Source organism: Centruroides sculpturatus, unplaced genomic scaffold (assembly GCF_000671375.1).
Source record: "Centruroides sculpturatus isolate CEXI.00-Female unplaced genomic scaffold, Cexi_2.0 scaffold543, whole genome shotgun sequence".
In the NCBI taxonomy this organism is placed as follows: domain Eukaryota; kingdom Metazoa; phylum Arthropoda; class Arachnida; order Scorpiones; family Buthidae; genus Centruroides; species Centruroides sculpturatus.
In genome coordinates this window covers 164,064-187,564 of record NW_019384952.1, presented here as the reverse complement: position 1 = coordinate 187,564, position 23,501 = coordinate 164,064, and the positions used below count along the sequence as shown (strand labels likewise).

Here is a 23,501-nt window from a genome sequence, read left to right as displayed (position 1 = left end):
CCTGTCCCATTTAAAACACGTTAACTGCCACTCGTAATATATTTTGCATATTGGCACGCCAAAATGAGAAAATTTGATATTTAATATTTTATTATAATGTAAATAAAAGGGTCGTTATATAACAGTCAGCAGAGCGAAGATAAGAAAAATATATGGATGGCATACAGGAAGTCGTATGGCCTTGAATAGGAGACTACAACCCCCTCCCCCGCTATTTATTTTACAACCCACTGTAATTAGACATGCTCCCCTACTTAAAAGTTTTTACATCTGTGTGTTAAAAGTATTTAAGTATTTTACAATTTGTTTGGACTGCACATGTTTTTTTTCTGTAAATATATATTATTTCGCACTTATATACTTTGATTTTTTCTTTTTGTAATATTATTTACTTTATATGCGATAAAAAAGAATAAACTAGTTTTCGATATTTTAAACTATTTACTATTAACTCAATCCTTTTGGTCCCATTGCAGTCCAAAACATTGCCCTCAAATTTTTTTTTCTTAGAAAACTTTGGTAATTGATAGTGGTTGGTTGGAATGAATTATTTCCAGATTAAAGTAATTTTAAAATTTGCAGTAATGTGAATATCAGACATAAATAGCTTCTGTCAGTTGTATATAACTTTTTTAATGGCAAAGCCTTGAAGAACAGTTGATATCAACTCCACAAAAATTAACAAATAAACATCATGATTTACATTTAAATTTTTAAGATTTTAACTCAAGTAATTTTTGGAATCAACTTCAAATACATAGGTGTTTTGTGTGTGTTACTGTAAAAGTTCAAAGTCTGATAACTTTTAGAAATTACCAATAAATGACTGGATGGTAAAAGTAGACATTTCAGACTTACCAATAGGCTTGGGTGAAAAAAGTGTTCATATGTATCTTGTTTTGTAATATACTTAAAAAATGTAAATTAAGATGATGAAAGTATCATTGTAATGATTTTACTTTGATTTCTTAAAATAAATTTGGCACGAAATAAGTAGTGTAGACAAATAAGTTGTCTAATATGATTTTTTTGTTTACATAAGTTTTGCTTTTAATGCAGCAGAATGAGTGATGTAACACAGCAGGTTTTATGAACTTTTAACTGAATTAGTGAATAAGAAGAAAGACAACAATTCTTACTACACAGTGTTATATTGTTCATTAGTTAAGTGAAGTGAAAGATGCAAAAAATTTGCCTAGTAAAAAATCTGTTCAGTTTAGATGTCAAGAACATCATACCTCTTCAAACATCAAAGGTGAATAAAAACTAATAGCATCAGTCTATATTTGTTTTGATGAACTGTTTGTATTGATATACCAGGATCGTTGAAAAAAATTTAATCTCTGAGCATTGAAATCAAATGGCTGAGGAAGTTGTATATGCTCTTTCAAATATTTTCACAATTTTTGGCACACCTTCATTCTGAAAATGGTAGTGTTTTGTAGACAAGTTGTCAAATGTTTTTGGCATGTGAACTGATATAAAGATTGGCTGTTCTTCTGTTATCCACAATGTGTCTTAGGGATAAATCAAATGTGCAGATCCCAAGACATTGGAAATATTTGACAAATAAGTTGAGAAGTTGTGTGTTAATCATTTTGTAACTCCAATTTCTTAATATAGAACCTTTTAAAATATTTATTATATAAGTATACTTTTATTCTATATATGAAAACATTTATTTACAAGATTTTATTGTTTGAATTCCACTAAATTTAAATTGTTTTTCTATCAATACACATATGTACATCATTTAGAAATAATGTCAAACATTCAAAATGGTATGAAGACTTTAATTAAGCTATCAACTGGCTGAAAATCCAAGTTGATAGCTTAATTAAGTCTTCATACCATTTTTAAGTTTGTGTGTGCAGTAAAAAAATAAGAGCTTGTACTCACTGTTTTCATTCACCTATTCTCTCTCACTCACTCATATTTAAATGTGTATTTCATGAGTTCATATAGTAATTGTATCTCTATATGATTTAATTACTATTTGATTATAAATTGCCTGATATGTAAATTTTTTGCATTATTTTTAATAATATATAACCTAATAGTTCCTACATTAAAACACTATTGCAATGTTTTATGTGGAATAAATGTTTGACATTATTTCTAAATGGTGTACATGTGTGTATTGATAGAAAAACAATTTAAATTTAGTGGAATTAAATAACAAAATCTTGTAAATAAAGTTTTTCATATGTAGAATATAAATATATTTATTATATAAATATTTTAAAGGTTTTAATATTAAGAAACTGGAGTTATAAAATGATTAAAAAACAACTTCTCACAAATACCATAAAACCTTAATCCTTTTAACATTGCTAATAATAAATCAATATTTTTCTAGAGAAATACATAATGAATTATTACATTTTAATTTTAAGAAAGTAAATATTAGTAGCTAAAATAGTTTTTTTTTTCTAATAAAAGGTTTTTATAAATTTATTTCAGTACATATAATCATTGCAACACCAGGAAGGATTTTAGACTTAATGGAAAAGAATGTTGCTCATATGGACAAATGTAACATTCTGGTTCTTGATGAGGTAAGAAAATACTAGTTAGAAATATAATACTAAATGTTTTTAGAAATTAAGTTTGAATAGAAATTTTGAAAAAATAATATTAAAAAATTATTTCTTTAATTCTAAGATGGACCATTAGTTTAATATAAAATTCCTAGATTTTAAAATTCTTTATTTTTAAAATAATTCAATTTTACACTGTAGTTAATGATTTAAAAATATCTACAGTTAGAGCTCTGAGCCAAATTGTTATTTAATGTAATGGATTATAAATGTCATTTTATGTTTAAACTTACAAAATTTATTTTTAAAAGCGATAGACGATTTGTAATGTCTTTGTTAATTCCTCATATGCATAAAAATCTTCCAATTGGAGTTGACCTTGTTTAGAGGCTACGTCTGCCTCAAAATGTAAAAAATTAATTAAACAACTTAAAACATTGATTATTCCATCACCAGAGGAAAAATTTTAATTTAAAAAAATATACAAATATGATAAATGACTTTTGATTAAAAAAATTTATTTACGTATCATAAAAATTATTGGTAATGATTTTCATTATAAAAAGTCAGCATTAAGTTAAATTGCCAAAAGATAGAATTTGACAATTTGTGAACTTCCAACAGTTTCCATAAAATTCAAATTTTCTTAAGTAGTCTTCATTTGTTAAATTTAGAGAAATTAGAGTCTAACAAAAGAATTACTATCTGGCTGAATTTTACAGCCAGATAGTAAATCTTTTGTTAGACATATTTTCAAGCTATTTGCTGAATGTGTGCTGCTGACTTAAAAATGTAAAATTATTCTTGAAAAATAAGTGTTAATTGAATTTTTGCTTGCCTGTATTTTCTGAAACTGCCACTTAATGTGATTTATAAATCAATAAGATTGTCATCTGCTCATTTCCTATAAAATAACAATGATCAGGGTGTGGAATACATCTAGTCACGTAAATGAGGTTTAGATGAAATGAAAATAGTTCTGGGGAAATTTGCAGTTGAAAAAAATGGCAGTAGCTGCAAAAAACTGTAGTAGTGTCTTTGCCTACAGACTTTAATAGGAGAATTTGCCAAAATGCATGGATCTTGTGTTTTAAAAGTGAAATTGATACATTATTTACTTTATGTTCAGTTATTTGTTACATTGATGCCTACTTAGTTACATGCTTGCAGTATGGAACCTTATTTTTGATTTTTACAGAAAACCAAAATGGAGCTTTAAAAGAATTGATAAAAAAATTTATTTCAAAATTCTCTTCTTTGCTATTCAAGGGTGAAATTTCTTGTCAGCTCAAATTAAAATGAAATATTCACTTGCTCTTTATTAAATTTGCAAATTTTCTATGTAAACTAAATTTAAATTTTTTTTTAATTTTCCGTCCTGTGGGCACTAAGGGGCCTATTTTTGCAAGCCCATTATGAGTTCGGCCAGGTCCCCAATGAGGCGGCCGGGAGGTGAAGGACGGACCAACTCCCGAAAATTTCCTGAGGATTATTTGACCCGTTTGGATTCGATTCCGGGTCCTCCCAGAGCGGTGGGCTGACACCTTGACCACTCGGCCATCCNATTTTATAAGCATTTTCAATTTCTTACATAATTTATTATAAAATAATTATTGTCAAAATATTTAAAAACTGTTGCATTTTTAATAATAGTGAAACAAACTTTATTGTTATCATCATTATTTTGAAAACTGATGTCTCTCTCAAATAATTTTTAAGAAGAAAAATGTACAGTGTTGTCATAAATAAATTTAATACTTTTTAATCCAAAAATTCAAATTAGCACTCCATGCTAAAAGTAGATCAATCATGACATCAGCTTCAGCTTATATTTTAATCAACATATGTTGAGTTTGTGTGCCATCCTATGATAATGTATAAAATTTAAAACATGTTTTAATTTAAACATTCTTTAATTCTTTTATTTAAAAAGATTGTTAATTTATCAGTTTAGTGTTGAACAGCAAAAAAATATGGTGATCCAATTTATGATTTGATATGAATTTCCAAACACTGTAGTAGTAATTATAATAGAGACCAAGTCATTGTTTTACACCATACATTCTTTGTAACAAGCAAATGTCATAAAAATATACATTCTAATATATCAAGTTTTGAAGACTGTGTAAGGATGTTGGGAGATGATGCAAACTTATCCAGATTTTCAACAAACACCAAAACTTTGACACTTAGAAAATCTCTACACAGTGAAGTTTTGTTAACTTCAAAGAATAGCAAAGAATTATGAATGAGTAGTGCATGCCTTCAAAATGTCAAAAAAAGAATATTATACAACAATATATAACATTTGTGACATCAGCTAGTGTGTTCCCTGTCAGTCAGGACTCTGACTACAGTAGAGTGTCGTTTATCCAAATCAATTGGGGACTGGGGTTGTTCGAATAACTTATTTTTCAGATAACCGATTATGTACGAAAAAATATATTAACCTATCCCATGTTGAAATTTTTTTCCGTTGTGGGCACCACCATCTTTCTTTCACCATTATTCCTAAATGCCCACAAACAGCAGCGCACTCCTGTTGCAGAGTGACTGCTATTAACGAACGCACCCACAAACTGTTACCAGTTGATGATCATGCTGATATCATCATATAAAATGAATAATCCTCTGGTAAAATATTTACTTAAATAATAAATATTTTATCTGTGAAAAAATTAATAATAAATCCAATTTTAAATAAGGATTTAACAACATGTTTTTTAATTTTTGGAACCTAACCCCCCTTTTCGCACTAGTTCTTTGTTTCATATAACACGGATTTGCATAACAGAACATTTTTTTGGAACGTAACTCCCGTGTTATACGGGGGTTACCTGTATCTTTTGTTGGAGATGCTATAAATAAATAATAAAATTACACAAAAGTTATGAAACGTTTAGGGCTTCAGAAACTCTCACTATAGAAAGCTGTCATACTAAAAATCTCACATAATCAGAATATTCTTAACAGATACATTACACAAACAAAGCATTTTCTGTAAGTACGCTGTGACTTTGGTATGTACACCTTGTAGGAAACAATTCAGTAATAATAATGCTAGAATAAACTTCAAATAAAAGTAAGAAAAGTTTTAACATGGATATTCTATTATCTGTAGTATATTTGATGTTTGCTTGAAGTTTTGTGGAAGTTTGTGGATGGAGTTGAGTTTGGGATGGCTTGACAGGAATGATAGCCATGTCAATTGTAGAACAAATAAGTATGTGTACATGATGTCTTGACAGTTTTCAAAAAAGTCAAGGACTAAAAATCCTTTACAAATCTTTACAAAGATGTTCTTAATATGCAGCTTCTGATTGCAATTTAAAATACAGATAGTCAATTTAAAAGAAGTATAATTAAAACAAATAATCTATGGGCTTTCTTCAAGAAATTAAAGAATTAGCAAATCAGTGTTTAAATAAAATTGATATACAAATATGTTAAAGTAAACCAAATTAATGTTATTACTCTTAATAATTTTTTTGTTTTAGAATAAATAAATTATCAAATAGTTGATCATAAATTTTTTTATGTTAGGCTGACAAATTACTTTCTCAAGATTTTAAAGGCATGTTGGACAAAGTCATAAGCTATTTACCCAAAGAACGTCAAATTCTTCTATATTCAGCCACATTCCCTTTAACTGTAGAACAATTCATGGTAAGTACTTTTTTTTTATATTTATAAATATTCAGTAATGTAGGAAATATTTTGATGCATGGAATTCTTCTAATACCCTGTAACAAAACCTATTTTGCTGTTTCTAAATATGGACTGTTTTTAATGTCCTGTTATCTTAATGGGGTTTACAGAAAAAAGTTTATAAGATCAAATCTTAATGATGATAAGAATTATAATAATTTAGAATTTAAGTTGTTATGTAATATCCATATCTTTTAAAACATTTGATGGATTAAATTTATCTTGAAGATAAGTGTCAAAGTTTTAATATATTCTATTAAATATACAAAATGAAATTGCTAATATATATTATTAGAATCAAATTTATTGTTATTGACAGTAAATTCTAATTTTGACCAATAAGGTTGCAGCATAGTATTCTTATTTGGTTATTATAAATATTTATGTAAATGAGAAAGTTCAGTATTTAAATGTTAATTTTTTCTAACACTCCAATTTTAAGTTTATAAAATTTATATATTTTGAAATCAGAATATTTTAAAAAAAATTAGATTTTATGATTACTAGAGTGATAATTTTTTTTAAATGTGATATGGGTGTATAACACCCATTCAATTTTTGCAATAAAGTTTTAATTTTCTAACCAGAAGTGCTGTGAGACTCAACCAAAAAGTTTTGGGATTAAAGTGACTTCATATATATATATATGTAAAGAATGATTTCTTCAAATGCTTTTACATCATTTAAATTTTTTGTTAGAATTGCAGCTTAAAAATTAAAGTTATTTCCTGAATTCCTTTAACATTTCTGTTGTATTTTGTATTAGCTACAGAACCTGTTTTGGATGCATTTACATGCATAACTTACAATCTAAAAATTATATCTCAGCATAAAATTCAATGCTTAAAGTAGTAATTGTAAAGTATAATTAAGTTAATATAGTTTTAAAAAATACTAAATGAATTATAAAATTCATTAATACTAATTACAAATTAATTTTTATAGAGAAAACATCTTAATGAACCATATGAAATAAATTTAATGGATGAATTAACATTAAAAGGAGTTACACAATATTATGCATTTGTTCAAGAAAGACAAAAAGTTCATTGTTTAAACACACTTTTTTCTAAAGTAAGTATTTTTTATCTATTATTCAGCTAAATATTGTATTATCTAAATTTAAGAGTAATTTAAGTATCAGGTCAGTCCATAAGTTCATGCGTATTATGATCTTGAGAAAAATCTTATTTTGCTGTTAAAAATGCCAGTCTAATGTGATACTTTTTACACTGAAGTGTTAAATTGGATCTCATTCATATAATACTGTTCAGAATTGGGAACATTTCAGTTGTTTATTTTCGTTAAAATGGAAGTAACAGATGAATATAAGAGACATGTTTTATACTTTTTATTTTTAAGTGATGAGAATGCTACAAATGCAGCCAAAAAATTAAATACTGTTCATAATCAAACTGTAATTAGTGTAAGGACTGCGCAGAAGTGGTTTGAAAGATTTAGAAATAATGATTTTAGTGTGGAGGATAAGGCTCGTACTGGAAGACCTGTTGACTTTGATGATGATGCTCTCTCTGCACTAGTTGAAGCAGAACCATCTTTAACAGTTGATGAAATTGCGGAACGTTTAAATTCATCCCATGGAACTGTTCATAGACATCTACAACAAATCGGAAAAGTTTCAAAGCTAGGAAAATGGATACCACATGAACTGTCAATAGCTAACTGACAACAACGTCAACTGCTCAACTCAAAAGCTTCAACTGGGAAATTTTACCTCATCCACCATATTTGCCAGATATTGCTCCCAGTGATTATCATCTTTTTTGGAGTTTGCAGAATTTTTTAAAAGGAAAAACTTTTGAGGATGAGAACAATGTAAAAAAGGCTATTTCTGAATATTTTGATTCAAAACTGAAATCATTTTACAAAGACGGGATTAAAAAGCTACCATCAAGATGGCAAGAAATTGTACAAAATAATGGTGAATACATTATAGATTGAAATAAAATTTAATTAATTTTTTGTTGCTTTTTTTTATAGATAAAAATGCGCACGAACTTATGGACTGACCTGATATTAAGAATAATTATCTATTGGTAAACTTAAAATTTTTTTTGCTTTGTAGATATAAAATGTACAACATAAATATATCCAATCTGTTCTCAAAAATTATAATGTAATTATAAGTCTCTTGTAAATTTCTTCAGATTTTTGTGTATTAAACTAATATAAATTTTCATAAATATTTTTGGTATGTAATGAGATTCACAAATTTAGTTCTTTCACTTCATAATTTTTGGAGTTTAAATGTGATGAAAATAGACCATGATAGATCATTAATGATATCTGCTTCACTGGATTGTGTGTGTTACTGTGAATGACTGATATCTGGCGAATGTCAACATTCTCTGGTGAATGTGAGCATTCACACAGTCATTTTGTGTATGTATGAAATATTTGCTAAATATCATTATTTCTCACTTACACCAGCAAATCTTGACATTCAGCATGCACTGATGGTGAATGTTGAATAAAAATATCTTTATTATGTTAAGACAAAAATGCAACTTTTTAATGTGTCAAAATAGGAGAAAGCTTAGGTAACAGTACATGTAATTAAACTGTTGAACCTAAAATGAACAGTACATTCTAAATCATTAAAGAAAATAATACAATAATAAACTTACACATAAATTGTGATTAACACATTATACAATCTTATTTATTGCAACAACTTAAACTGTTATGGCACTTTGAATTGCAGAAGAGTCCCTTGCTTTTACAACTGCATTTATTCATGGAACACTTCTTTTTGTAATGACAGCATGTATAGCCTTGTCCTCCACTTTTCAAATTAGCTGCAGCTGCTTCTCTCAGTGATATTTCTTGAAGCAATCTTGTCTATAGAAAGTAACTTTTCTTTACAAATTATGAACTGATTATATGACTATGAACTGATCTGTTAGTGGTATCTTTATTCAGATATCACAGATGCCTTACCGACAACTCCTCTCATCCTCTGCCACTTGACCTGACAAACCGATCCCCACCTCACAGGATCAAAAGAACAAAAATGCCATCCAGTGACAAAATGGGTGGTTTCCACCAAACCATTGCTGGGAAAAATGCCATCCAGTGACAAAGTGGGTGGTTTCCACCAAAACCATTGCCGACCTTGTCCTACTTCCAGCTATCCACAAAGCATTTGGCGACGACAGACTGTTGCCTCTGTTGACATTGGCTTCTCAAGTGTCATTTTGACCTCCACCAAAGCTTATCTGTGCTTGTTGACATACATCAGCGATTGTTCAAATGTATAATAATATAACCAAATATTCGGTCTTTCACTAACATATTTTGTATGTGTCGATATTCACCGGAGAATATCGACATTCTCTAATTTTGGTCTTTCACAGTTACATGGTGCATTTCATATTTGAGATAATTCAGAAAGCTAATATAAAAATTAAGCATAACGGGAAATTTATAAAAATGATTTTGAAATATCAGAGTATAGAAATCTAACTATTTTACATAACCACTATAAAAGCAGGTAAATGTATTAAAAAGTTGAATTCAGAAAGTTAGCCAAATTTTATATATATGAGTCAATGTTCATGCAGAGGAATAATATTACTAGACTAACATATAAACTAGTTGTACCCAGAAATATATTTGATAAAAGAATCCTACTTAACAATTTTTAAAATAACTACTGATTTAGTCTCACTGAATCTGGCAGGTACAAATCCAGACTGCTGTAAAATTGAAAGTCACCATGTTCAGGTTTAGGAGGTAGTTCAGAATACATTAGTTGAGAACTGCTGCAAAGCCCATTGTCTAACTGCTGTTAATTTTATGTGAATTTCTCAGAAATGAAGTCAGATGTGTGGAACTCAGTTACAGAATCACTTAGGTCATTTTTGTGCTTTAAATGATCAATGTTAATAATTTAATTTAGAATATTTATATCATTTTAAGATTATGATCTTTTATCTATTTTAATTCAGATAAATACAAAGTTTGTCAGTAAAATAGGTGTTTGATTTTTCTATGGAGAATCTCTCGTTGTATTGGCAACACTTATTGAGTGCCATCTGTTCAACAAAACTATGCCATTTGCTGGAAAATGGATCGTGGAGTGAATCTCACTGTACAGTTATTGTTAAGGCGTTTTATAAAAATGGTTGTGCAGCAGTTGCTAGAAGAGAATATCTGTGTCATTTTAACCTTGGGAGGCATGATCCTGAAGATCTAATATGCAATCAGGTTTGAGTAAGGGATTTTGAAGCTACAGGAAGTTCATTAAATGGGTAGTCCTAGGATAGTTAAACACAACAATAGGAAGTGTAAAACTAGAAATCATAATCACTAACTGATTGTTTCAAAATTTTGAACTGTGTAACATAGTTCAAAATATTTTGAGATGACATCTGCACTGATGACAAAATTCTAGTCCTAGCGGGTATAGAATTTTGTGACAATCAGTTAGTGATTATGAACAGGAAATACATTATTATTGATGTTTTGACTAAGATTTTGGATGATCATGCTTCCTTACATTCATTATGAATGCTTAACAAGGAACATTTTCATCTTAGCAGTTTTGTTATTAAACAAACTGTTCTTACTGGTCAGATTGTCCATCAATTGCTGCTACACAATCAGAAAGTTGGTATTGTGTGTGGCCTGTCACTGGGAATAATTGGTTCCTTTGTTCTTTCTTATCCTCCAAAAAAAACTACAGTAACATCTTGCAAGTACAGTGGTGCCTCGTACAACGTACTTAATCCGTTCCAGGTGCACGTCCGTTAAGTGAAACGTCCGTTATACGAAACGCATTTTCCCATAGAAATACATGTTAAAACATATAATTCGTTCCGCAGCATAAAATAACCGTACTGTACCATAAAAAATGAAAATGGAGCAGACACCAATTATGCCGGGTAGTCAGATGTTGTGAGGAGGAGGTGGAAGAACACTTTCTTTACACATTCATACAGATACAGACTTTTTACACATTGCAGCGGGTCTTTTTTTATTGTTTTTTAATCGGAGTCAGATTCAGGAGAGGCTACCGGAACTTGCAGGGTCAACTTCTCTTGTTCCATCCTTTGTTTTTTGCCCGCTGGCTTCTTGAAAAACATGACCAAGGTGGTCTGTTTCTCTTTCTTCTTTAACACCTGTCGGAAATGACGGACAAAGGTGTCATCGTAGAGATCATTGATCCTGTTGGCCTCAGCTCTGTTTGGATAATGAGTGTTGGTAAACTCCTGAACCTCTCCCCATTCGACAAGAAAGTTTTTGTCAACTTTCACTCCTGATGATTTCTTGCTTTGTTTCAATTGAAATCACCTTTTTGTTTTTTTAGAAGCCATGATGCATTATAAATGACTTAACTTGCCAGATTATATGATACGAATAATTCTTTATTAATTAAGATCACTAAACACTTCTACGGGCTACTCTCGCTCCGTTTGTTTTTTACAACCTCTTTTCGTCCTGCCACCTCGGCATCTACACAGTTACATTTCATTTATTTGAATCGTCAACATATATTACATTACATTTAATGTTTATTTAAATTATCAACATATATTACATTATATTTCTACTTCAGATATACTAATAATACATTCTAATAATAATAATATATCCTAAAAATAGCAGATTGTCATTGGCAACGGCAAAAGAGTGGAAACATCATTCGCACTTGTTCGAAGAAAGTCCATTGTTCGTCTCACGTAAATGCCTAACGGAAAGTCCGTTGTTCGCAGCAAGTCCGTTGCTCGAGTCACGTAACGGTCAAACAGAAAGTCCGTTATTCGCAACGTCCGTTATTCGAGGCGTACGTTATACGAGGCACCACTGTATTCCCCACATGATACACACAATCTGCAAAAGAGGCCATTTTTGTTTCAGCAGGATGGCATACTTTGCATTCATTGACTTTTCAGTAAATTTCATATCTAGGAATGATGTTTCTTGATCACCTGAATTGTCTGCTTTGTGACTACTTGTGTGGGTGCCCTAAAAGCAAAGTGTATGCAAGTCAACCACATATCATTGAGGAGCTGAAAACAACAATCATTGGCTATCAGCAACATTTCAATAGGAATATTGGAATATGTGATCATTGATCTGTTACAGGCTGAATGAGTGTGAATGTTGTCAACCTGCAGGGCACACTATTCGTGTTTTGAATAAAATATGATCAAAACTTCAGTTGTTTTACAAATGAGAATGTTTGAGTGCAATTGATGTAATTTTTTTTTCCTCCTAATTAAAATGTGTGTTGTTGCATTTGATGATACTTGTTTTATCCGAACATCTCGTATTTCATTAAAATTTTTATATGAAATGATCGTAGCATTATTTTTATAAAAAAGATATAATTAAAATTAGACTGAAATAAATGTAAATTTTCAGTAATTACAGTGTATGTACATATATTGCAAATATTACTGGCAGTATACAGTAGATACAGAATGTAAATACAGACTGTTATAATTGAATTTTTTAATTATTGTTATTTTTTNACCTAATAAATTGTTAATAGAAACATTTTTTTTGTGTGATTGAAAGCCTTACTGTAACCAAATATTAAAAAGTTTTTAAATATTTTTCAGTTGCAAATAAACCAATCTATTATTTTTTGTAACTCAACTCAAAGAGTGGAATTGCTGGCAAAGAAAATAACAGAACTTGGCTATTCTTGTTATTATATCCATGCTAAAATGTCTCAACAGCACCGTAATCGTGTCTTCCATGACTTCCGTGCTGGGTTATGCCGAAATCTTGTTTGTTCAGGTAATTGAAATTTTTTAAACTTTCATTTTATTGCAATTAAAACTAATTTTGGTATACTTTTTACTGTGTCATATTTAATGAAAAATTCAAAAACAATAGAATATTGAAATATCATATTGTCATTTAAAATACTTTTTTTATTAGTAAGTGCTTATTTGAAAGAAACACTAAAACATACTGTTGTTTTTGAAACAAGAATTACAATGAGATTGTTCATTTTTGTTGTTTTAATTAAGTTAATGTATAATACTGTTTCAAAGCTGTTTGAAAATATGTAGGATGATTTTCTCAATTTATGATTACAAATAACTAAGGGAAAAATTGTGAAATCATCTTTTGTTAAAACTACAATAGACACTTTGCTTTAAATACAGTAGAATCCCAATTATTCAAAGTAATATAGACCAATGCTACTTCAAATAACTGAAAAATTTGATAAAATGATGGCTATTGTCATTTCAGATTAAAAATTTAAGAATGTAAGATTTATATGGTAGTGCACTCAAGCCTTTTTTTATTCTTTAATGAATTTAATCTAAAATTATTTTTTACATTATTATACAGCTGATGCATAAGTTATAATAAATACTTAGCCAAACGATAACCTTAAATACTCAGGCTATAAATCCACTATTTTTAATAATAAATACTAAGTAATTTGCTACTAGAGATAGACATTAGATGCGATCTTCCAGTTAATTCTAAATTATTTAATAAATTATTTAAATTGTTAATGTTTAATCTTAAGACAAATATTATTTGTCTTAATTTGCTATTTAAGAAAATTTTAATCTTACAAGGGGACCTTACAGTCTCATAAATTCAGTTTGGGATGTGACTTTGCAGGTTAGTAGTATACCTCAAGGGTGTCCACCCAGAAGAATTGTAAAGTGCACTAGCCATAAGATTCCGAGAAAAAGACCTCTAAAGTTTTAATCACAGCTCATATACTGATTGATTTTACTCTATGGCAGTGCAGCGAAATGGCTGATTTTGTAGCGCTTGCAATGCGGGCGATCTAGATTTGATCCTAGCCTTGGATAACTTTTTTTAATTGTTTTAAAAATTATAACTTTTAAATAAAGTTAATGACCTAAAAATAATATTAATTAAATCATAAATAATTTTATTTTATTTATGAAGGAGTACATGTCAGGAGTTGCAATTTGGCACAGAGTATTTGGTGCCAAAATCATGCATGCATAAAAAACCAGACTTGTAGGTACTCTTGGGACCGAGAATTGAGTCAAAATAAAATTCAAAATGGTGACACACTCTATAAGCAGGCAGTAGTGCAAGATTTGTGCATGCATTGCTCATTGGAAAGTTGGAATTGCGAACTGTGCGAAATCAAATTTTGACATATATTTTGGGAAGTTTGAAATGAGAAATCAAATTTTGACAAACGAATCTTTGAAAAAAAAACAGTTACCTGTCCTATGTTATTCCGCCATGTGCTGACCTTGACCGGTTGACTCGAGATATCTTGTTTCATCATCAGAACGTTTTTGAAAGTAGATATAAAAAAATAATTTCAGATGATACAATAACCAAGATAATTTTTTTCAAAAACGAGAAATTTTCTTTAGGCGTCAACAAAAATTCAATCTGGGGCAACATGCAACAGAGAAATTTTAAAATTGGATAGGTTAATTTTACCAGGAATGCCTCGTGGTCATGACCAGCAAAGTTTGAAAGATTGTGCTCAAAATCAGTGATACCAAAGATTGGAGAATGAGAAAGAGACCTGCCTTGAGTATCAAAGTGATCCCACTTAGTAGTGAGTCTCCGAGACAGTCCTGTCCCAAATACGGCCTTGCCATTTTACTTGTTGTTATTAATTTTGTTTGCTTATTTTCAGAATGATTATAACAAAAATATTATATTCTAACAAAGGTTATAATTTGCAGTTTATGTAATTATTACTGGCAATACTTATTACTGTTTTGCTGTGTGTTGTGTGAGAAACTTTGAATACTTCTTATGAAATCTGGAAGATGATTTCAAAATACTAAGTTATTGAGTTTTATTCAGTGTGCTTCAAAGCTAGTTCTTAGTATTCCATGAGAGGATTGAATTAAAAAATTCCACGAGGAGATTGAATTAAAAAATCAAAACAACAGATAGTTTGACAGGAATGTCTGAGCTGCACTGCGACCCACTTACTATTTTTGTGGCCCACTGCACCCTAAATTTTTTTAGGTACTTTACCAAAATGAAAATGTGTGTCATAAAACTTATTCTCACTTCACTGGATACACTTTAATGCCATAATGACATAATTGATGTTAAAAAACTGTTTTTCTCCAAACTTTTTTTCAGTATGTATCTATAAGATGAAAATAATTTTAAGTTTTACTTTCTATAATATAATATGTATAAATATAATATAATGTGTGTGTAGTCAAAAATCAAATTACTTATTTATTTTAAACAATATATATACATTTAAATTAAAATACAAATTTACATTTTGAATTATAATTATAGTATTTTGACTGTATAGGGGACACTTACAGTATTTTGAAGGGAACTTGGCATACCCCCAAGTATCACTTTGCATACCCCACTTTGGAGACCACTGATCTAGAGAACTGTTATGCATGTGGGGTAGTACATACTGTTGTGAACAATTCTTTTTGTGCATAAAAATTGTCAAAACTGCTGAAAGAAATAGGTTGAGTAATTCCCATTTAACTAACATTCTTAGAATTAATACTAGTACCATAAAAGCAGATATTGACAATTTTATAAAAGGAAGGCAATGTCAAAAATTCCATTGAATTTATATTTTTGTGAGTATTTCTTTTTTTACTGTCAATAATGCAGTATTTTTGTAATAATATATATTTGTTATTAAAATTTGATATTCACATTTTGAACTTTTTTAAAAGCATATATTTAAAAATACCTTTTTGTGGTCTGCTGAATATACCCAAATTTTTAATTTGGCCCATTAGAAAAAAAGGTTGGACAACCCTGGTTTAAGACTTGTATTAATATAATAAAAAACAAAACTAAATGGTTTATGCATTATCAATTATTTTGAAGTTTGTTTCAGCCATAAATCAAGATATTATATGGAAATGAAATACATTTTTTTTTTCTTCACAATTTCATCACACATCTGAATTCCTACAAGACTTTTTTTTCTTATATTTTCTGATTTTTATTTTGTTTGAAATTTAATTCACAGTAATTTCTGATCATTTTTAATCAGTTTTAAGATGAAAAAGTTAAACATAGAATAAGATTTTTTTTATCTTGCCATTGGAATTAATACTATTCTTTTTTTATGTAAAAAATGTGAAGTTTGTTATGCTAGTATTGACTATATTGAAAGAATATGTATTTGTAATCATTTTATTTTGAATAATTTAATGTAAATGATTTATAATTAAATAGTAAAACTTAACAGGGGGTTAATTGTGATGAATGTTACTGACTGCTAAAAGATACATAATTCACCCATGTTTAAGAGCTTGTGAAGCAAAGGAATCCATATGTCAAAAAGAAACTTATCTGTACTTTTTTACACACACTTTATGGAATGTCACTTCTTACATCTGTAAATGCAAACCTTTGTAAGCACCATTGATTTAAGATAGAAATGTATCTTCATATAAGTTATTGAAATTTGAAGACTTTCTGTGGTGATTTCGTGTAACCGTGAACAGATCAAAAAGGGGGTTGCGATTAATTAACGAGAACATTTATTAGCTTATGCACATCTGACTTGGATTTTTTACATAAAAAAAAACCACAGATGGCACCTAACTTAAACACGGCTAACAATAATAAATATGATTAATCTTAACACTTTACAGAATTAAATTACAAAAAGAAAGTATTTGTATTTCCAATTGTTTTAATTAGCAATAATGAGCTATCACTGAACTTAATGATTTATTGTTGTTTGATATTAGTTGTCATTATTAAGCTATTTTTACTCCCTACAAGTAAAGTTTCCATTCAGTCACTCTAATGTTTTCTAAAATCATAATAAAGATTTCATACATATCAATTTTTTTGTAAGAAATCTTGTTAAAGATGTCTATAACTTTTTTTTTTACTGAGTAAACATTAAAACTGTTTTCTTTTATATACATAAGTTTCACAAAACCCGATTTTTGAATTTGTAAAGCCAAACAACCACTGGTTAACATCAGGCTACTTTACCACAATTTATATTTAATTAATTACTAAATAATTTGTCACTAGAGGGAAGTGTTAGGTGCCATTTATTAAATTTGGAATATTCTGGAAGAAGAAAATTTGGCCTGGAGCAGAATTCAAACCCACAACTTCTGCTTACCATGAGCATGTGTTGCCGGTTATGCTACATGAGCCTCCAGACACATTTAAATGATATATAATCATCCTTGATTACATACAGTCCTGACTGGGTAGTCTTCAGCATCTTCATCAAATAAATTCCTACTCATGGCACTCAGCCAACCATTGTTAAACCCATAACTGAGGATGGTTATTCTTCTTCTTTATCTTTGCCTTTTCCCATGTTTATTTGGGGTCGGTGTTTCCTTCTCTAATATGTATCCTCCATTTCTTCCTATCAAAGGTGTCTTCTCTCTTAAGTCACCCCTGATTCAAGTCTTCCTCCACCTTATCTTTTCAACACAGCCTTGGTCATCCTCCTTCCTTTTACTAGCAGTTTTCTGACCCTCTTTCCTTCATAATCTTCACTACTTTGCTCTGTGGCCAAACCACCTCATCCTGCATTCTTGCATCTTCCTGCTCAAGGATCCCACCTTAACAGAACCTCTAATAAACTCATTCCTTATTTTATCCTTCCTTGACACTCCACACATCCATCTCAACATTCTCAACTCTGCTATTTCCATCTTTCTTTCTTGGACTGTTGTGATTGCCCATGTCTCAGCCCCATACAACATTGCAGGTCTAACGACCGGTTTGTACGATTTACCTTTCAGCTTGCAGCGAACTTTCTTGTTGCATAACACTGCTCAGCTTCCTCTAGTTCATTCATCCACATTGAATTCTATGCTGCACCTCAGAGTTCAATCCTCCCTCCCATCTCAACAAAGGCCCCAAGATATTTAAAACTCAAAACCAAAGGGGGGCACATTTTGGATTTTAATATTGCACTTGTCCCTGCCATTCAGAGTCATGTAAGCTGTTTTAGTTTTGCTAACCCTCATGTCCCTTTCCTCCAACTTCCAGTTTCTTTTCAGCCTTGGTTTGGGAAGGTTCACACAGCACAATATCATCCACAAACAGCATATTCCATGGAGCCTTGCACTTCACATCACACACCAACACGTCCATTATCAGGTCAAACAGATAAAGGCCAAGGGCCAATCCCTGATGTAAATCAACTTAACAGAAAATCTTTCTGTAATGCCCACACTACTCTTAACTTGAATCTCCGCTCCCTCGTGCATTTCCTTGATGAGCTTAACATATTTTTCTGGAATATTTTTTCCCCCTCAAACATCTTCATTGCCTGCGTACCCTATCATATGCCTTTTTTCAGATCTATGAACACCATGTGCAAATCTTCCTGCCTTTCCTGGTGTCTTTCCATTAGCTGTTTCAAAGCAAAGATAGCATCAGTCATATCCCTTCCTGGCATAAAACCAAACTGCTCCTCTCCAATCTCAGATTCCTGCCTAATCCTTCTTTCTACAATTTTCTCCCAAATCTTCATAATATGGGACAATAACTTTATAGCTCTGTAATTTCTGCAATTCTGTACATCTCTTTTACCTTTAAAAATCGGCACCAGCATGCTCTTCCTCCATTCATCTGGGATCTTCTCCTGCTGCCAGAGTTTCTTCATAAGGTCTCAGAGAATATCAATTTCCCTCCTTACCCAAACCTCTCCAAGCCTCAACCAGAATCTAATCAGTGTCTACTGCTTTCCCCATCTTCATTTTCCTAAGCACACTTTCCACTTCTTCTCTGCTAATATTTTGCACCACTCCTTCATTTGCCTCTCCATCCTGGTATAAAGTTCTGGGGTTTTCCTCATTTAATAAATTCATAAAATATACTTTTGTCTTTCCTTGACTCTTTTGTAATCTTGTAATGTCACTCCTTTATCATCATTAATCAGCTTAATAGAAGTAAAATTCTTTGATGCCTTATCTCTTGCTTTGGCAATTTTCATCAACTGCTGCTTCTCACTTTTTCTTTCGAAAACTTTATAAGCCTTTGCTTTCAAAATAGCCACTGCCTTTTTAGTCATTTTATTTGCCAAATGGTAAATTTCTTTATCTTCAGGCCTTCCCGTCAAATCCCAGCTTTTCTTTGCCTCTTTCTTTTATTTAATTGCAGATACCTCAACATTCCACCACCAAAGTTCCTTTCCTTCTGGGTCTTCTTCCCTGAAGTTTTTCCCAAAAGCACTTCTCCATCTGTCAAAATGCACTTAATATTCATCAGTCACATTATCTGGGAACTTAATTTCTTTTAACACTTCTGCCTTAAACTCTTTCAATGTCCACCATTTAATCCTTTGTTCAATCTGGCTAACACAATTTATACAATGATCCATAAGAAAGTCAAAATCCACCAGAAGAACTTATATTGTGAAGCAACACTTTCTCCATTTAATACCTTACTGTTTCTCACTTCACCCAGATGACTTTTACAGCACAATAAAAAAAATCAATTGGCTAGATCTACCTCCACTCATGCTCCAGCCGATTCACTTTCTTCTCAAAGCAGGTGTTAACTAGCACAAGGTCAAAAGCCACAGCATGATTGATTAGTCTTTCTCCCAAGAACTTTTCTTTCTGCATTCTTCCTCTTCCCAACATGACCATTAAATCACATGGACAGATTAATCTCTCATTCACAGGAACACACATTATAACTTGGTCAAGATTTGCCTAAAAGTTTGTCTTCTCCACATGGTTATATCATATTTAAATATGTCTGGAATAGGAGATTGGAACAGAGACTTGGGTAGCATAACTGGCAATTAATCTGCATGGTAAGCAGGAGTTACAGGTTATAGTCCTGCTCCAGGCCAATTTTTTTTCTTTCAGAATAGTGTAAATTAATATTTATTAAATAACTTAATTTTAATTATTTTGGTGCCTAACACCCTCCTCTAGTGACAACTTTACTGCAATTATATAAAGTAGGTTGATGTAATCCAGTGGTAGTTTTTCCTTTTACTCCTTACTTTTGTGAGCAAAGACAGTCATAATTTTCATGTAGAAATTATCGTAATTCTAAGCATTTTTTTTTCCTGGCATTAGAAATCATTCTCAGTGGTGCATCTTCCTGTGGACAAAAAGGGCATTTGTCTGGAACCCTACCAACAGGGGACTGCAAACCAATCTTGTAAAAAAATTTTTTCCTCAAAAAATCTCCTTTGAAGAAAAATGTCTGAAGTCAACATAGTAGATGAAGCCCCCTAATTCAAATTTGCTTGGGCCCCATGAATCTATAACATGCCATTGACTCTTTAAAGAAAATATAATGTTACAAAAATTTCTTAGAACTAAAAGTAATTATAGTAATTTGTTTATAGGAATTTAAGCACATTTGAGTACTGTGTGTCTAATTATCTAATTACATGATTACATTTCTTTTATAGATCTTTTCACAAGAGGTATTGATATCCAGGCTGTCAATGTTGTTATCAATTTTGACTTTCCCAAAATGGCAGAGACTTACCTTCATCGTATAGGAAGATCAGGACGTTTTGGACATTTGGGGATTGCTATTAATTTGATTACATATGATGACAGATTTGCCTTGCATCGAATAGAACAAGAACTTGGAACTGAAATCAAGCCTATTCCAAAAGTAAGCATTTACAATCTTTGCTTTCTAATTTACATACTTTTAACTTTAGAAAAACATATCTAAGATTATATAAAAGATTCTAGAGTGTAAGCACAGTCCAGAACCTTTGGATTAAGTTAAACAGCAAAATTAAAACTAAAATTAGTATAAAAGTCAGTTGTTTTAGACTAAAACAATATTGAAGACTAGATGCAAAGATCTGTTGTAGATAGATAATTCAGAAACATGTTAAGAGTTAAGATGCCACTTGTGGATAAATAATTAAAACTGCTGTCAGGTATAACTGTCATCACAGAATTTATGGAGTCAAAATTTTTTTTGAATTAATTGGTTTAGCATTTTTATATTTTTACTTGTTGCAAGATCTTTGTTAATAATAGTATTTGTTATAATTAACCCAAATACTTTTAAGAAGTGAATGAGTTTGAGAACAACTGATGAATTAATTTTCTGAAAAAATGAGAATAAGCTAATAGATTGTTAGTTTGCCTTGTATAGAGCAACTAGTTAGTAACTAACTAGTACTGAGTATTTTTGAACAAGTTTTATTTGTAATTAGATATTGAAGTAACAAAATTAGAGTATTAAAATTCTTTGAGAAGTCGGATCACAGAATAACTGTCTCTGTATTACTGTAATGCAATTAGAATTTTCAGCAGCAGCAGAATGATATACTAGTTCTTGGTATTTGAATTGGTTTGTTTACTAGGGATTGTAAATTTACCGACTTTTTCATTTACCGGTAATTCGGTAAATGAAAATTAAAATACCGGTTTACCGGTAAATTACCGGTAAATTTTTTTCTTGAAAAATAAAATTAAGGTGATAAAAAATATAAGTCATTATGATTTCCATTTCACTTTTTTATTTCAAAGATATCAAATATAAAAAATATAAAAATTAAAGTGTTATTCTAAACAAACTATAATAATAAATATAGAAATAAACAGAAATAAAATAATACAGAAAAATAAAAATACAACAGAAATAATATATAGTACCTAATACCATTTTATTGATTACCATTTTTTAAAATTAACTTCTCAAGAAACTTAAATTATTTATAGTCTTATCTCCTAATTTTGATCTAATTTTTGTACAAAATAATCCAGATCCCAAGAATACCCTTTCTGATTCAACACTTGTTGGACGAATGGTCATTAAATTAAAATTAAACAAAAACTATCTCACATAAAATTAATAATGAGATATATTGTTGCTTACACTTACCTGTTTTTTTTTTTTCCAATGTCCCTTTAGCCCATTTAAATATCTATAAACACAATATTTTCTACATAGAAATTTCTAGTATGGATTTTTCATTTACCGAATTACCGGTAAATTTTTGAAATTTACTTGTCAATTTATCGGTAAACCGGTATACAATCGCTATTGTTTACTGTCTTGTGAACTCATGAGGATTGCATCCAAGAAGTATTCAAATACCTAACACAAGTTCTCTAGAGCAACAAGAACTTTTTAGAATTGCATAGTTTGTTTTTGTATTCAAATACCTTCAACTTTGGTTGGAATCACTTTACATTAAAACTAGTAATGAAATGTTTCTTACATATGTAGTATATTCATTTTTATTGTGAAATCACTTAACTGTGAAATGTATCTAGTACAGTTTAAAGATTGAAAAACAGGAAAGTTCTAAAACTGTTCAAAATAGCATTTGAAAAATGGCAAAATATTTGGTACAGTGTGGTTCCAATTTATACTGGTTTTACTGTATTTCTATTTAACTTGCATTATTTTTGTTTAGCATATCTATATATATTTGTTTCATCCTGCAAATAATTTATATTGTGTTTGTGTGTGTTATGTAAGTGCTGTTAATAATAATCCAGTTAATATTTTTTGTTTATAATTATTTTCCTATTATATTCCTAGAATTTTTCAGTTTTAGATGATGATGATGATAATAATAATAATAACTCTCCCGTGGTCACCACCTGGTCGTGGCGGGAGAGCCCAGTAATTTTATGTTTATAATGTGAGAAAATATTGTTTACAAGGCATTTCTTTGACTAGTTTTATTCAGAAAATGTAATGGAAACTTGCATAATGAATACTTGTTACTTAAAACTGCCATTAATGATCAATTAGTAGTGGAGTTGTTTTGGTAATGTTGGACACCCTGTATGACAACTCTGAATTTGCTATCTCTAATTTGAATCATTTTGAATTTGAAAATTAATTTGATAAGTATTTTTTCTTAAGATTTATTTAGTAAACAGTAGTATTCAGGAAATAGTTATTGCAATCTAAAAAATTGAAATAGTTTCAATTTTTCACATTTTTTTATTACTAATATCACTACTGTATAATCAATAATTATAATTTATTTAATCTAGGAAAATTTCAAAATAAGTTTCTAAATGGAAAAATTTATTTCTAATGTACATATTACCAAAGAATATTAAGTTTTCATATTAATTAAGATGAAGTTTTTTTAATTAAATAGGTAAACTGAATTAAAATACTAATGGATTTTGAATTTAAGTGTAATAGCAAAAATGGTTTATAATTTGTAGTTTGTGTATTTACACAAGTTAACTAGTAATCTATATTTTTGATTTTAAAAAGTACTAATTATAATAGTGCCATGTAACATAATTATTTATGGTCATTTAATTATCATTGAATAGTGTAAATTAATATTTATTAAATAAC

At 29.9% G+C, this 23,501-nt stretch overlaps 1 protein-coding gene across 1 annotated transcript in view; it reads left to right on the top strand.

The window, feature by feature from the left end:
• The window catches only part of LOC111632286 (putative ATP-dependent RNA helicase me31b), a 36,655-nt gene extending 15,755 nt beyond the window's left edge, over nt 1–20,900 (top strand). The window contains exons 5-9 of the mRNA XM_023376681.1: nt 2,464–2,558; nt 6,084–6,206; nt 7,194–7,322; nt 12,839–13,019; nt 20,611–20,900. Coding sequence (XP_023232449.1) covers nt 2,464–2,558; nt 6,084–6,206; nt 7,194–7,322; nt 12,839–13,019; nt 20,611–20,885 — 803 coding nt within the window. The 3' untranslated portion in view covers nt 20,886–20,900. The remainder of the gene's footprint in view (nt 1–2,463; nt 2,559–6,083; nt 6,207–7,193; nt 7,323–12,838; nt 13,020–20,610) is intronic.
• The last annotated feature ends 2,601 nt before the right edge of the window (nt 20,901–23,501 follow it).